The sequence below is a fragment of the Zalophus californianus genome, chromosome 3 (assembly GCF_009762305.2).
Source record: "Zalophus californianus isolate mZalCal1 chromosome 3, mZalCal1.pri.v2, whole genome shotgun sequence".
Lineage (NCBI taxonomy): Eukaryota > Metazoa > Chordata > Mammalia > Carnivora > Otariidae > Zalophus > Zalophus californianus.
Genome location: NC_045597.1, coordinates 176,413,342 through 176,426,838, shown reverse-complemented (window position 1 = coordinate 176,426,838; position 13,497 = coordinate 176,413,342). Strand labels below are relative to the sequence as shown.

At 53.8% G+C, this 13,497-nt stretch overlaps 1 protein-coding gene across 1 annotated transcript; it reads left to right on the top strand.

Moving 5' to 3' along the window:
* The first annotated feature begins 3,675 nt into the window (after positions 1-3,675).
* On the top strand, positions 3,676-10,065 carry PRKAG3 (protein kinase AMP-activated non-catalytic subunit gamma 3). The gene is made up of 12 exons (XM_027590236.1): positions 3,676-3,715; positions 4,154-4,309; positions 4,663-5,066; positions 6,231-6,312; positions 6,818-6,876; positions 6,996-7,041; positions 7,276-7,330; positions 7,516-7,642; positions 7,776-7,941; positions 9,235-9,272; positions 9,450-9,596; positions 9,949-10,065. Exons 2-12 carry the CDS (start codon positions 4,156-4,158, stop codon positions 10,063-10,065), a joined length of 1,395 nt encoding a protein of 464 aa, XP_027446037.1. The 5' UTR covers positions 3,676-3,715; positions 4,154-4,155.
* The last annotated feature ends 3,432 nt before the right edge of the window (positions 10,066-13,497 follow it).

The following is a 13,497-nucleotide window of genomic DNA, read 5'->3' as shown; positions in this document are numbered from 1 at the left end:
TCAATCCCAGGACCCTGAGATCATGAGCTGAGCCGGTCAGACACTTAACCAACTGAGTCATCCAGGCACCCCCAACACCCGCAAAATCTTTTTTTAAAAAGATTTTATTTATTTATTTGTCAGAGAGAGAGAGAGACAGAGACAGAGCACAAGCAGGGGGAGCGGCAGAGAGAGAGGGAGAAGCAGGCTCCCTGCTGAGCAAGGAGCCCGATGAGGGGCTCAATCCCAGGACCCTAGCATCATGACCTGAGCCGAAGGCAGACGCTTAGTTGACTGAGCCACCCAGGCATCCCCACCCTCAAAATCTTAAAAGGCTTCTGACTGGTTCCATATTTGAGGAACCACAGCCAATGGTCTCATAGAGCCATAAATTCTGTGCCTGATACTCTGGACGTGGTGTACTTTCTATTCTCTCTCAAAATGCTGGTGGCTATTGAGGCCATCTGAAAAAATATGCTTGGCTGTGAAGGGAGCCTCCCTTATTCTGCCCACTGGGCCAGTTCCCACTGTTGCTGAACAGAGTGTGCTTGGGAAAGGTTTGGAACCAGAGGCACAATGCTGGCGAAGGCTGCCTCTTCCAAACCACCTCTTATAACCAGCCTGAGAGCACCTCTCCTGTAGGTCTTTGCTAGTAGTTGCAAGCAACAGCCCAGACACACTAACATTCTGAGTGTTTCCATCCAGTTTCTGTGACTTATAGGCTCTATTAAGGCATTATAGATGGCTGCCACACCATATGTTTTGCTGTAATATAACAATGGTCACCACCTTACCAACATGCAATACTTTTCTTTGCTATCTGCTGCCCAATCTCTAAACCAATGTCACTTGTTTTGGACTTTTTAGAGCAGTGCCGCTTACAGATACTAATTCTGCATTCATTAGGATTCACGTTTGGTTGCTGTACCAAAGACCCACTTTAAGAATGGCTTAAACAAGAAAATTTATTTCTCTCTCATATAAAATAGTCTGTAGACAGTCTAAAGCTAGTAGGGGGACTCTGAAACCTTTAACAGCATTCCACTTTGGGTACAAGATAGCTGCTCTAGCTCCTGCCATCACATCAACATTCCAGCCAGCAGAAGCGGAAAAGGAAGAGAAGGAACCACGCCTCTTTCTTTTAAGGCCTGACCTGGAAGTTGCTCACATCCCTTCCACTCACATCACTTTGGCCAAAACTAGTCACAAGGCCTCATTTAGCTGTAAGGAAGATTGGGAATCTGAGTCTTTATTACGGGCAGCCACTCCAGCTAACATTCAAGTGATTTTACTACTAAAAGAAGAAGAGGAAAATAGATGGTGGGAGGCAACTGGCAGTCTGCCACAGAATGTTTTCATCCTCATTTTACATTGGTAGAAACAGGCTCAGAGAAAACAAGCAATGCTTTTTAAGGTCGTATGGCAAACAAATGGCAGAACATGAATTTTAATCAGGTCCATCTGACCGTAAAACAGGCTTTCCATCACATCCAGCCAAAATATTTTGGTCATCAAGGTGCCCACTGTTTACTTGGAGATACAGAACCTTCCCCGTGAATAGTTATGTAAATGTCAGCTCTGTGCGCCCTGAGATAGGCACACAGAGCCTGCGCTATAAGGAGACCAGTGCGTGAGAGTGAGGCCATCAGGGAAGACTGTCTTAAAGAAGAGCCCTCCTACTGGTCCTGTAGATGGAACAGGCCTGCGGGAGAAGGGGAATGGAGCATCGCAGGAGAAGGCAATGGTATGATCTGCACCTGTTCTGTATCTGGCTTGGTTGTTAAGGTGGCCTGGAGCTTAAGCAGGGGTAGAGGCCTGCCGGGTCTGATGCATCACGTCTCTCCAAGGATGGTCCACTTGATCCTTCCACCAGTTGAGGCATCCCCTTCGCTGTGCCTTAGACAGCCATCCTCTGGGACAAGACAGGAATAGGCCACAGGGATCCTGCAGAAGGAGAGCTGCATTCACCCCCAGTACTACCCAAGACACACATGGAAAGGCAAAGTCCCTTCCCTGACCCATTCTCCTCCACCCTCCCTGGAGGCAGGACAAGGGCTTTGAGGGGTGAAGAGAAATGTGTTCGGTACATTCAGCAAGAAATCCAGTAATCCATTACTGAGTGTCCATTCTGGGGCCCGAGATGGGATGGAAGAGGTTGGAAGGAGAGGAGGGGCGGGAAGAGAGAGGGGAGCTAGAGCAGCTGGGTCAGCATTCCCGATTTGGACACTGACTCAGGCCCCAGGAATGCCAAGGAAGGGGGGTGGGCAGCCACCAGAGCCGGGCTGGGATCCTGTTGGCACCAGGAGTTGTAGGGACAGCACACACAGAGGGATGTTGGGACCGGGGCTCCCACACTCTGAGACCCACCTCTGAACCACTGGTAGAAACAGATGTCTCTCACCCTGGGCCCTCGAGCCCACCGCACAACTTCGCGGTGATTCTCCCAGCTCCCCACCTTCCCGGCCATCCCACTCCAACTCCTCCAGCAGGGAAAGGGACAGGCTCCTGGGACTCAGATGGGGACATCTGGACACACAATGGCCACTCTCCTGGGACCTCCCACAAACCCCTTGGCCCCAGCCTCCCAGCTGGCTCCAACTTGCCCTTTCTAACTCCAGCACCACCCACGACAGAAGTTTCTACGAGGAAGAATGTTGAGCTCAGCTCGCCTCCATTTTCCCTCCTTTGGCACTTGACAAAGATGAGAAGGAACCCAGGACTCCGAGAGCCCACCTCCTCCCACCAGTGCCTCCCCAGTACCCCCCAGGGCTCCAAGCCGCCTCCCCCACAGCAAGGTCCTTCAAGTTTGTCCTTGAAGACCCAGGAGGGAGCCCAGGACCAGGCCTCAAGATGCCAGGTGCCCCCCCCCCCCCGCCCTCCCCACCCAGCCCCAGGCTCTGGGCGGGAGCAGCTGAGCCTGTGGGGCCCTCCCTCCTGCTGCCTGACACCCAGTCAGAGAGAAACCGATCTGGGGAGGGCAGGGCGCCAACGGCTGGGCCCAGAATAGTGCTGTGTGGCCAGCATTGCGCACTTGCTCTCCAGTTGGTCAGGGTTGGCCACATGGAGCACGCACTGCACCAGGTACAGGGGTGCCGGGGGACAGGCGCTGGGGCAGCCGAGCCCAGGGGACTGAGAGCACACCACACTGTGTGAATGTGCATGTGTGTGTGTGTGTGTGTGCGCGTGCGGTCTGGATTTTCTGTGTGTGTGTGTGCACGTGCCATCTGGATTTTCTGTGTGTGTGTGTGTGCACGCGCGTGCGCGTACCGTCTGGATTTTCTCTCTGTGTGTGTGTGTGTGTGTGCGCGCACGTGCCATCTGGATTTTCTCTGTGTGTGTGTGTGTGTGCACGCGCGTGCATGTGCCGTCTGGATTTTCTTTGTGTGTGTGTGTGTGTGCACACGTGCACGCAGGTGGGCGCCTGTGAGCATGTGGGCTCTGTGTGTATGTGTATTCTTCGTGTAAGTGACGTATGTGGTTCTGTGTGGATCTGGGAATGGTTGAATGTGTGTTTTTCTGAGTGTATATAAGTGTGTAGGGGTGTGTGTTTGTAGGGGGTGGGGGTGGGTGCGTGTGTGTGCGGGCATGCTCACGTGCATGCACACGCATACACACACGCGGTGGGAAAAGGAGTTCCCTGTGGTTTGGGAATGTGGGCCATGTTCCCACCCCTTCAGACCTTCTTCTCCCTCACAGAACCCATCCTGGAGCCACCTTGGGGGACTTGAACATCAAGGTAGGTGGGCCACTTCCTTTGTCTCCCACCTCTCTGGGCCCCCAATCTCCTCCACTCTCATAGCCGGGCTTCTGTCTCTCTCTCCTTTTCCTTCTTTTTCCTGTTTCTTCTTCCTTTGTCCCTCACTTCCTCCTTCCTCTTTCAGAAGAAGTGGGGGGATCTAGAGTCCGAAGACTCTGACCCTAGTTCTGACTTTATCACTTACTAGCTGTGTGAACTGTGGCAAGTTGCTTAACCTCTCTGATCTCAGGTCCCTCTTTAGTAAAATAAGGGTGATAATGCCTCCCTTATAAGATTTCTATGAGGTTTGAGTGAGAAATATATAGGAGAAAAACCCTTGGGGAGCTTGCAAATATTAAATATTATTATTGATAACATTTTAATTGATTTTGTTGTATTACTCCCTATTAACCAAACAGGCCCCATTCCCCTTTCCAGAGATGAGCTTCCTAGAACAAGGAGAGAACACTTCATGGCCATCACCGGCCATGACCACTGGCTCAGAGAGAAGCCATGGGAAACAGGGGGCCAAGGCCTCGAGATGGACAAGGCAGGAGACTGTGGAGGAAGGGGAGCTGCCGGGTCTGGGGGAAGGTGAGGCCCAGGCCAGTTCTGGGGAGTCAGGAGTGGGGGCAGTGGGATGTCGCAGAGCCTGGGGCTGGGGCTCTGCTCTGGATCCCTCCAATGCACAGAGGTGGACCCAAGCTCATCTTGTAGCTTCAGTCTCTCTTCAGTCAACTGCGTTGCAGAGCCAGGGGTCCGGCATGTGCAACTCGGGACAGAACCACTATCCTGTGTGACTCTGAGACTCAGCTTTCTCACCTGCAAAATGGGGCCACAGCATCCAGGCTTCCCAAAGCTGCTGCGAGGTTGACCCGAGCCAGCAGATAAGAAAGTGCTCTGGAAGATGGACTTACTGTCCTCTCCCTCTCCAACAGATCCAACAGATCCCCAGACCAGGCCACCTGCTGAGTACACCGGGCTGGAGGCCACATTCCCCAAGGCCACACACTTGTCCCAAGCTGCTCCCTTGGCCCGGGTGGGCTCCCCACCCGCAGAGTGGGACATCATCCCCCCTGACGATGCAGCCTCAGCGGTGGGCTCCAGCACAGATGATCTGGAGCTGGACATAGAGTTCCCAGCCACCGCAGCCTGGGGGTATGAGCTCGGCCTGGTGGAAGAGACACCTTCCGTGTGTCCCTCCCCGCGGGCGCTGTCACCCAGGCCGGGCTGGGACGATGAGCTGCAGAAGCCGGGGGCCCAGGTCTATATGCACTTCATGCAGGAGCACACCTGCTACGATGCCATGGCGACCAGCTCCAAGATGGTCATCTTTGACACCACGCTGGAGGTGAGGCCATGGCTCTGCCCCACCTCCCTCCTCAGGGGCTGCAGCCCCCACTCACACCCTCCGGGACACCCTGCTGGGCACCCCCTGCAAGTCCCCTTCCAGAACTCCTTCTGAACACCCAGGAGGCGAGGGCCGGGGAGGGCTTCTCTCCCTAATTGTCATCCCAGCTCTGCCATTTAGTATCTGTAGGATCTTGGGTCAGTCACTTTACCTCTCTTGTCTCTAAAATAGGGATGAGGGGGTGCCTGGCTGGTTTAGTTGGAAGGGCATGCAACTCTTGATCTTGAGGTCATGAGTTCGAGCCCCATGTTGGGTGGAGAGTTTACTAAAAAAAATAATAATTTAATAAATACAAAATGAAATAAAATGGGGACAGGAATGCCTGCTTTGCCCTACAAGCTTCAGAGGACTCCTGGGACAACCCAGGATAAATGGGAGCACTTTGCGAACCCCAGAGTATGTGGAAGACATAGCAGGGTGGCCTAGGACAAACAGCAGGGAACTCTTGGTAACAGAAAATAAGGAGGAGCTCTAGTCCCCGCTCTTCCACTAGGCTAAGCTGTGGAATGCCTGATTCCATTCTTACCATCACAGAGAGCAGGCCAGTGTTTCCAGAAGCACAGCATATGGACCATCCACAGCATGCTATTTGATTCTAGTGGTAGATGCACAAATATATTTATTTTAGTAGCTTTACATTTATTTTAATACGCATTAGAAAAATGCACCCAGAATAGGTATAAGCAGTATAGATAGTATTAGTTAGGATGAGGCCACATGAGTCACTGTCAAATTTATTTAGAGAAAAGTATTTTGTAAGTATTACATAAATAAGTATACCTCTCATGCTTAGATTAGCAAAATCTATACTGTGTGTGACTGTCCACATATGACTTCCGAGTGGAAATGCTGGGTGAGTTTCCCACACCCGGGCAAGCCAGGGGAAGGGGTCCCTGCTGTGCCTCTGGCCACCAGCAGCCTTATCTCTGAGCAAATGCGCCTGACAAGGAACACGTCCAGTGGATGCCAAGACTTAGGAAAGGCAGTGAAGCTCACGTACAGGAGACCCTGGGAGAAGGCCCCAGGGAAGGACCCCTGGTGGGGACAGTGTGCCACTGAGGGGCAGGGAGAGACTCACCCCTCACCGTTCTCTCTGGCCCTCAGATCAAGAAGGCCTTCTTTGCCCTCGTGGCCAACGGCATCCGGGCGGCACCTCTGTGGGACAGCAAGAAGCAGAGCTTTGTGGGTGAGGAGGGGTGGGGAGCAGAGCTGGGGGGAAGGGGAAGAAAGAGATCTTTTGTGGAGATTCTGGGGCTGAGCTCTGATGTGCCACGGCCTTGAGTGGACCCTTGGGCTGAGCCAAGCTGGGGGCTGGCACTGGGAACATCGGATCCGGTCTTGTGGCCGCCGGGTGGGAGACCCCACGTGTGGAGTAGGTGTGACCAGCTGACCACTGCAGCTCTACTCCCCTGTGGTCCCATGTCATAGGTGCTAGATAGGAAGAGAGGAAAGGGAGAGGAAGAAATTAGGAGAATAGAAGGTGGGGGAGGAGAGAAATGACAGAGGAAGCATAGAAGGGACGACCCCCATTTCTCAGGCATGGGAGGGGCTGCCCAGCTCTCCTCTTTCTGCAGCTCCCACAGCTGTCTCAGTCCTCGGCCTCTGGCAGAGTGGGGAAGGGGGTCCGACCCCTCAACCCGCCTCTCACCACAAGGCCCCAAGCTGACTCCCCTCCCCTCCTGACCCCGCAGGGATGCTGACCATCACAGATTTCATCTTGGTGCTGCACCGCTATTACAGGTCCCCACTGGTGAGAAGTGGGCTGGGGGTCCCGGGGGCTCCCATCTGGGCTGGGACGGAGGGTGGCTCAGGGAGCCTGGTGTCCCGAGGGTCCCATGTCTGACTTCTGGAGTCCCGTCTGTTCTCTAGGTCCAGATCTATGAGATTGAAGAACATAAGATTGAGACCTGGAGAGGTGAGCTGGCTGCAGAGGGGAGGAGAGGGGCGCCTAGAAGGGGCTGAGGGTGTGTGTGGGTGAGCGGGGAGCCAAGCACCTGGGGTGGAGGATGGGCAGTGGGGATTTCCTGGAGGGAGCAAGGGAGGGGACAGAGGGAGCCCAGGGGGCCTGAGGGAGGAAGACAGTCTGGGAGCTGCCAGGTGATGGGCAGGGCAGCCAGCTCCCTGAGCCTGACTCTGGCTTTGCCTACAGAGATCTACCTTCAAGGCTCCTTCAAGCCTCTGGTCTCCATCTCTCCCAACAGCAGGTAAGTGTCCCCAGCCACCCACCTGCGTCTCCTTGCCCCAAGCAGTCCGCTTCCCCAGCTCCTCAGTTCTGAACTCATAGGCTCATCCTGTAGGGGACAAGGCAGGCTGTTCACCCTGTCCTCCTTTTGCAGGGGCTGGGGTGTAGGGCGTGTCTCCCCCAGACCCACTGCTCCCACCTCTGCAGCCTGTTTGAAGCTGTCTACGCCCTCATCAAGAATCGGATCCACCGTCTGCCCGTCCTGGACCCGGTCTCAGGCACCGTGCTCCACATCCTCACACACAAGAGGCTGCTCAAGTTCCTGCACATCTTTGTGAGCCTGGGCACAGCCTCAGGGAGTCCTGAGGGGCTAAGCAGTCCTTGGCCCAACGGACTGGGGAGGGAGCAGCTGGGAGCCCTCAGGGTGCTGCTCCACCCTGATGCCCCCCTGTCCCTAACCCACCCAGGGCGCCCTGCTGCCCCAGCCCTCCTTCCTCTCCCGCACCATCCAAGATCTGGGCATCGGTACATTCCGGGACTTGGCCATGGTGCTGGACACAGCGCCCATCCTGATGGCACTGGACATCTTTGTGGACCGGCGCGTGTCTGCGCTGCCCGTGGTCAATGAAGCTGGTAACTGCACCCAGGAGTGGGGCTGGCTAGGGTGCGGTGGTGGCAGGCAGGGGTCTGTGGGCATCAGCTCAGGACCCAGGGTAGAGTTGGGGCTAGAAATCTGCCTGCTTTGAGTCTTAGAGCCATTCCTTATCCTCTCTGTGCCTCAGTTTCCTCATTTGTGACATGGAAATCTTAACAACACCCATCCCCTGACTTTAGGGGATGATTTGAAAGGAATATGTGCAATAAAATGAGCGTGGTGAGAGGAAACAAGAGATGGGGCTTTTAATGTTAATTCAGCCTAAAATGGGCCATGGGATCCAGACAGATCTCCCCTTTTCTCACTCTGAAGAGGGGTTAGAGGGACTACATTTCTTTGGTTGAACCATGGCTGTAAACCATTTCAAAGTTAAAATTGCTGTAATGATGCTAGATACCAAGAAATGTTTTGATTTATTTTTGATTATGAAAAATTTCAAATGTATGAAAATGGTAGGAAAAAACGTATAATGAAATCCACCTATCCATTACCTGGACTAACTCCTGTTAATATATTGCTGTAACCAGTTGTGTTTTTTTTTCCCCCTTTTTTTGCTGAAGTAATTTAAATTACAGAGATCATGTCACTTCCCCCCTACCCCTTCAGTCTGCACCTCTTAAAATCAGTATATTTCCCATATCACCTAACAAAACTCTAACTAATTTATTAATATTATCTAAGATCTGATCCTAATTCTCATTTGCTCACCTTCCCTGAGAATATCTTTTTTTTTACAGTTGATTTGGACAAACCAGGATCCAATTAAGGTCCATGCTTGCATTTGCTTCTTTTGTCTTAAGTTTCTTTTAATGTGGAACAGTTCTGTCTTCACTTAATTTCTGTGACATTATCATGGGTCGGTTGTCCTATAGAATGTCCCCCCTCCAGATTCACCTCTGCTTCCTACAGGTGGCCTCAACATTGTTCCTCTATTCCCGGGTTTCCCCATAAACTGGAAATTAGATCTAAAGGCTTGGTCAGATTCAGGCTACCCATTTGAGGCTAGGATATTTCAGAGGTGACACTATGTATTCATGTTGCATCACATCAGGCCGCATATCAACCCGTCTCTCTGTCCATGATGCTGTGTGACCTGTGGCTTCAGGTGGTGACAGCCCGATGTGTCATTTTGAAGCCAGTAGCCCGGGGAGGGGTGGGGGGTGTCCAGTAATTCCTTCCGAAAGCCCGCCCCCGGCCCTTGCACAACATCCTGGTCCTGATGTGAACCTCTTCCCTTTGTTCCTTTCCTCCCCGCCCCCCGCCCCCTGCAGGACAGGTCGTGGGCCTCTACTCCCGCTTTGATGTGATTGTAAGTATCCGCGGGAACAGGGAATGAGGGCGCCATGGGGAGAGGCTGTGGGTGTGAGGATCGGTGGAGGGCTATCTGTGGACCAGAGGACCTTTACACGGGTAGAGGGGGCAGTATGCGTGGGTCTGGAGCCTGGCTGAGGGGCTGACTCACACGGCACCTCCCCCCCTGCCCCAGCACCTGGCTGCCCAGCAAACCTACAACGACCTAGACATCAGTGTGGCAGAAGCCCTGAAGCAGAGGACGCTGTGTCTGGAGGGAGTCATTTGCTGCCAGCCCCACGAGAGCTTGGGGGAAGTCATCGACCGGATTGCCCGGGAGCAGGTACCCCATACCCCTGCATACGCGCCCCCAACGCATACAGCCCAGTCCTCATGAGCGGCTCCAGCTGTCCCTATACACACGGCACCCACCCTGTCCTCCCGTTTCATGGCCATTTCGAGCTCTCGGTGTCCACACTGGTCTGCAACTGGTCCTGCCCATGGGGCCCCCGTGCTAAGGGCCACAGACAGTTGATCACCCAGAGTGGTCAGAGCCACCCCTAACTGGTTTCTAGGAGACACGATCTTGCTCCTCCAGTTATGTTCCTTTGATGCCCCCGATTCTTGGCACCAGCCTTGCTGGCTGCCGTAGCTGCACGGCTCTGACCCCTCATGGACCGTTTGCGGACCCACAGGTACACCGGCTGGTGCTAGTGGACGAGAGCCAGCATCTCCTGGGCATCGTGTCGCTCTCCGACATCCTGCAGGCGCTGGTGCTCAGCCCTGCGGGCATGGACACCCTCAGTGCCTGAGAATATCTGAGTCCTCCCTCCCAGGCCACCTTTCACACGCCAAAGCCAATGAAGGGAGCCAGGGGACCCAGCCTTCATCTTCCCCCACCCCCATTTGCTGGTTTGGCTCTGGTACAGGTAGGCTCTGCCCTGGGCCATTGGCCTTAGCACCAGTCCATTGATCTTTTGGGGCTCTCAGATCTCAGACCGGGGCACCTGGAGGACAGGAGTGGCCCAGCTCTTTGCTGAGGAGCCCCATGAAAACTCCAAGTGTCAGGACTCACTGTGGGGCCCCCACTTTGTCCTGGTCTCAGCTGAGGTCATGGAGGTCCTCATAAGAGGGATGGGCAGGGGCTGGGGTAAAGGCAAGGGCAGTGATGTGATTTCAGATGCTCAGGGGAGACTGACCTGCCCTCTCACACCTCAATTCCCGCCGGCTCGGAATTCCACTGGAAGGAAGCAGGTTAATAAACCTTTGTTGCATGGAATTTCCATTCTCAGTAAAAACTACTGCCGAAAGGGGGGAGCTTCTAAGTACTAATCTCAGTAAATATGACACCATCTCAGACTCTTGGCTGGTAGCATGCTCGCTAGGGGCTCGCACAGATTCCACCTGCTTGGCAGAGGATGGCGAGACGAGGTTCCCAGATTGGAAAGGCCATCTCCCCCGCACAGTGTAGTCACTGTCTTCCCTTCTCTTTTCTCCACAGGCTTCTCCAGCCTTCCCTAATTGCCCCTGCCCTGCTTGTGCTCCCAGAAGTCCTCATGAATGCCCAGTGCACCGTGGGATGATGAAATGAAGGAGAACGGCTGAGTCAAGCCTAGAGATCTGTGAACCAGAAGCACCGGGATTACCCCAGGGCCGGTGACTCCGCGCCCACCCACGTCACTTTCCCCCCACCCTGGGGGGGGGTGACCGGCCCCAGCAGGGCAGCAAGGCCTCGGTGGGTGGGGTTCGTCAGGAGCTCCGGATTCCTCAGCTTCTGGACTACCTGGGAGTCCCAGCCGTTCCTCCACAACCCCTAAGGTGGTTCCCCACCACTGTGCCCCGCCTCCTCCTCCCAGCGTTGTCGTTTCAGGGCTGCTGGTGGTCGCCGTGGAATAGCAGCTCTGGGTAGAGTCTGTTGAGTGGGGTCCTCCCTCCATTATCATCCTGAGCACCAGCAAACATTGTTCTCATTCCCCAGGGACGGCCTGGGTTTGGATCACTGAGGATGAACCGTTGAGAAAACAAAAAGAAAAAGAACCACGCATGAACTTGAATTGTAGAAGTTTCCCTCAGAAAATGCCAGTCATTTGACCTGAACCTGTGGCAAGACCCCTGTGCTTTCTGAACTCAAAGACACGAGGGAAGTCTGTGATGGACAACCACTACAACTGGCATTTCTTTGGTGCATAGAGTGTTACCCCACCGAAATTTCTTTTTCCATCTTTTATTTATAACAAAACCACAAAGAAGATATGAATTAGTTAATTACATAGTAAATACAACTCAGTCGACAAACTCCCATCTGCGGGAAACTTTATTTTTCTAACACTGAATGGAGTTTCTATTATGAACCCCATTTCACCAGGTGGGAGAAATTAATCTCAGTCAGTCTGGGGCTCATCCCCCACCTTTGCCTGGGGTTAAATTCGGTGAGGGAGGGAAGACTTTAAGTAGCGTGAGACTTTGTTCCTCCGTCATCATCCACCCATGCATGTCAGCACCAGCTAAAACAATCCCATTCCCATCTGGTTGTCACTGGTTGGTCATTGGTGGGCCTGGCGCCTGTTAGGTGCTCCCTCAGTCCCTATCATGAAGCCTCCTTGGGCCTGCCTGCTCTTGGGGCATGAGGACATTCTAGCTCCTGTGCCTGCACCCCTCTGGGCTTCGGGAAGCTCTGCAGGGCAGTCCCAAGCCCATCTGCTCAGATGGACAGCAAGTGGACTGCTTTATTCCTGCATTTTGCTTTATTTTGGCCTCCACCCTGGAAACATAGGGCACAGGGCTCTTCTACCCTTGTCATCTCCAAACCTCTCTGGGGTATTTGTCACACTCCTCCCTCCCTTCAGACACAGCTCCCTTCTCAGGGCCCCTCTTCTCAGGGCCCCCAGAAATGTGGACCTCAGAGATCTCCACAGTCTCTTTTCTTCCCCAACCCCCATCAACCTATGGCATCTTTACCACTGGGGCCTTTTTTCTAACCCACCATGCATTCTTCCAAGTCCACTGTCTTTGTCTTGTATTTCTTGCCACCTACCTGGAGGGCCAAATTCCAAAACCAAGACCAGGTTTCTGCTGTATTGTCCCTCCCCTATGGCAATGGACACTGTAGGTCTGCTGTCCAGTGGGCAGAGGATAGGTTAATATTTCTAAAATATGATCCCACCTCATTTACCTCACAGAGCAACGGAGTGGAGACATTTGTGCTTGATGAGTCAGGCAGCAAAAGAGGGCCTTTTCTCATAGATACCCAGCCTCTATCTCTGACTTTGCCATAACCCATGGGTCAGTGCCGGCACTGCTCTGGCCCTCCCTGGGAAGGCCCCGGGCCTTAGGCTCAAGTGGGATGATGGGATGAGGGTGCTTCTCTGGGCCTGTTTCAAGTGACAATGTCCTCAGAGAGCTGGGGGCAGGCTGCCACCAGCTGCAGATGACCGTAGGGTAAATGTAGCAGGTCAGTCTCTGAGGTGGGGGGAGCCCAGATTGCTCCACATGAGCAGACCTTCAGAAGTCATAGTGCAGGCAGAAAGGGCAGCCTGAGGAAGTCCCTCCTTCCCTCTCCTGCTCCCCCTGAGAGTAGATAGGTCTCCAGCCTCCTGGGCCCCACCATGCTGAGGACCCAGCAGTTCTCCCTTGGGCCCTTCTGTGAGGGACCATGCCAGCCCCCTGCCTCAGACCTCCTGCTCGGATCAGAGCCCAGGCCTCCATTCCCGACAGTCCTCCAGCATCATGGCTGCTAGAACAGAGGCAACGGGTTGCCATGGGGACAACTCCTGCCCCGACTCTGAATAAAAGTGTGAAACCCACCCTGCTGGTCCCTCTGTTCATACCTCTGAATCTGGGGCTGGTCACCTTTTCTAGACATCACTGGTTCCATGCCCCTGACTCCTGCCCCAACCTCCGAAGCCCCTCCAAGTTTCTGTGGCCCCCAGGCTGGACTCTCTCCCACTTCTCAGCCCACCCCTTCTCTTCTCTCCCACTATCTCAACAGCTGTCAACCCTGGCAGGGCAACAGGATGCCCCAGGGAGCTTTATAAGATGGAAATTCCAGGGCCAGTGCCTAGAGATGCTAATATCCTGACTTAGCGGGGTGGGACCTGGGCATCTGTATTATTCTCTGCAGACACTTGAGATACACGTGATGAGCACGATGGCTTGCTGAGAGATAAGGATGCCTCATTTCCATAATTAGGAAAATCATTCGTCACGTTATTGCATCTGTATTATTTGTTATGACTAAGATCTAC

What these genes read in the sequence shown, in the direction of transcription:
- PRKAG3 (XM_027590236.1), top strand. Translation starts at nt 4,156, where the DNA reads ATGAGCTTCCTAGAACAAGGAGAGAACACTTCATGGCCATCACCGGCC. An exon ending in TAAGATTGAGACCTGGAGAG is followed by an intron (nt 7,042 to 7,275) that starts GTGAGCTGGCTG and finishes CTTTGCCTACAG; the next exon opens with AGATCTACCTTCAAGGCTCC. An exon ending in ACTCCCGCTTTGATGTGATT is followed by an intron (nt 9,273 to 9,449) that starts GTAAGTATCCGC and finishes CCCCTGCCCCAG; the next exon opens with CACCTGGCTGCCCAGCAAAC.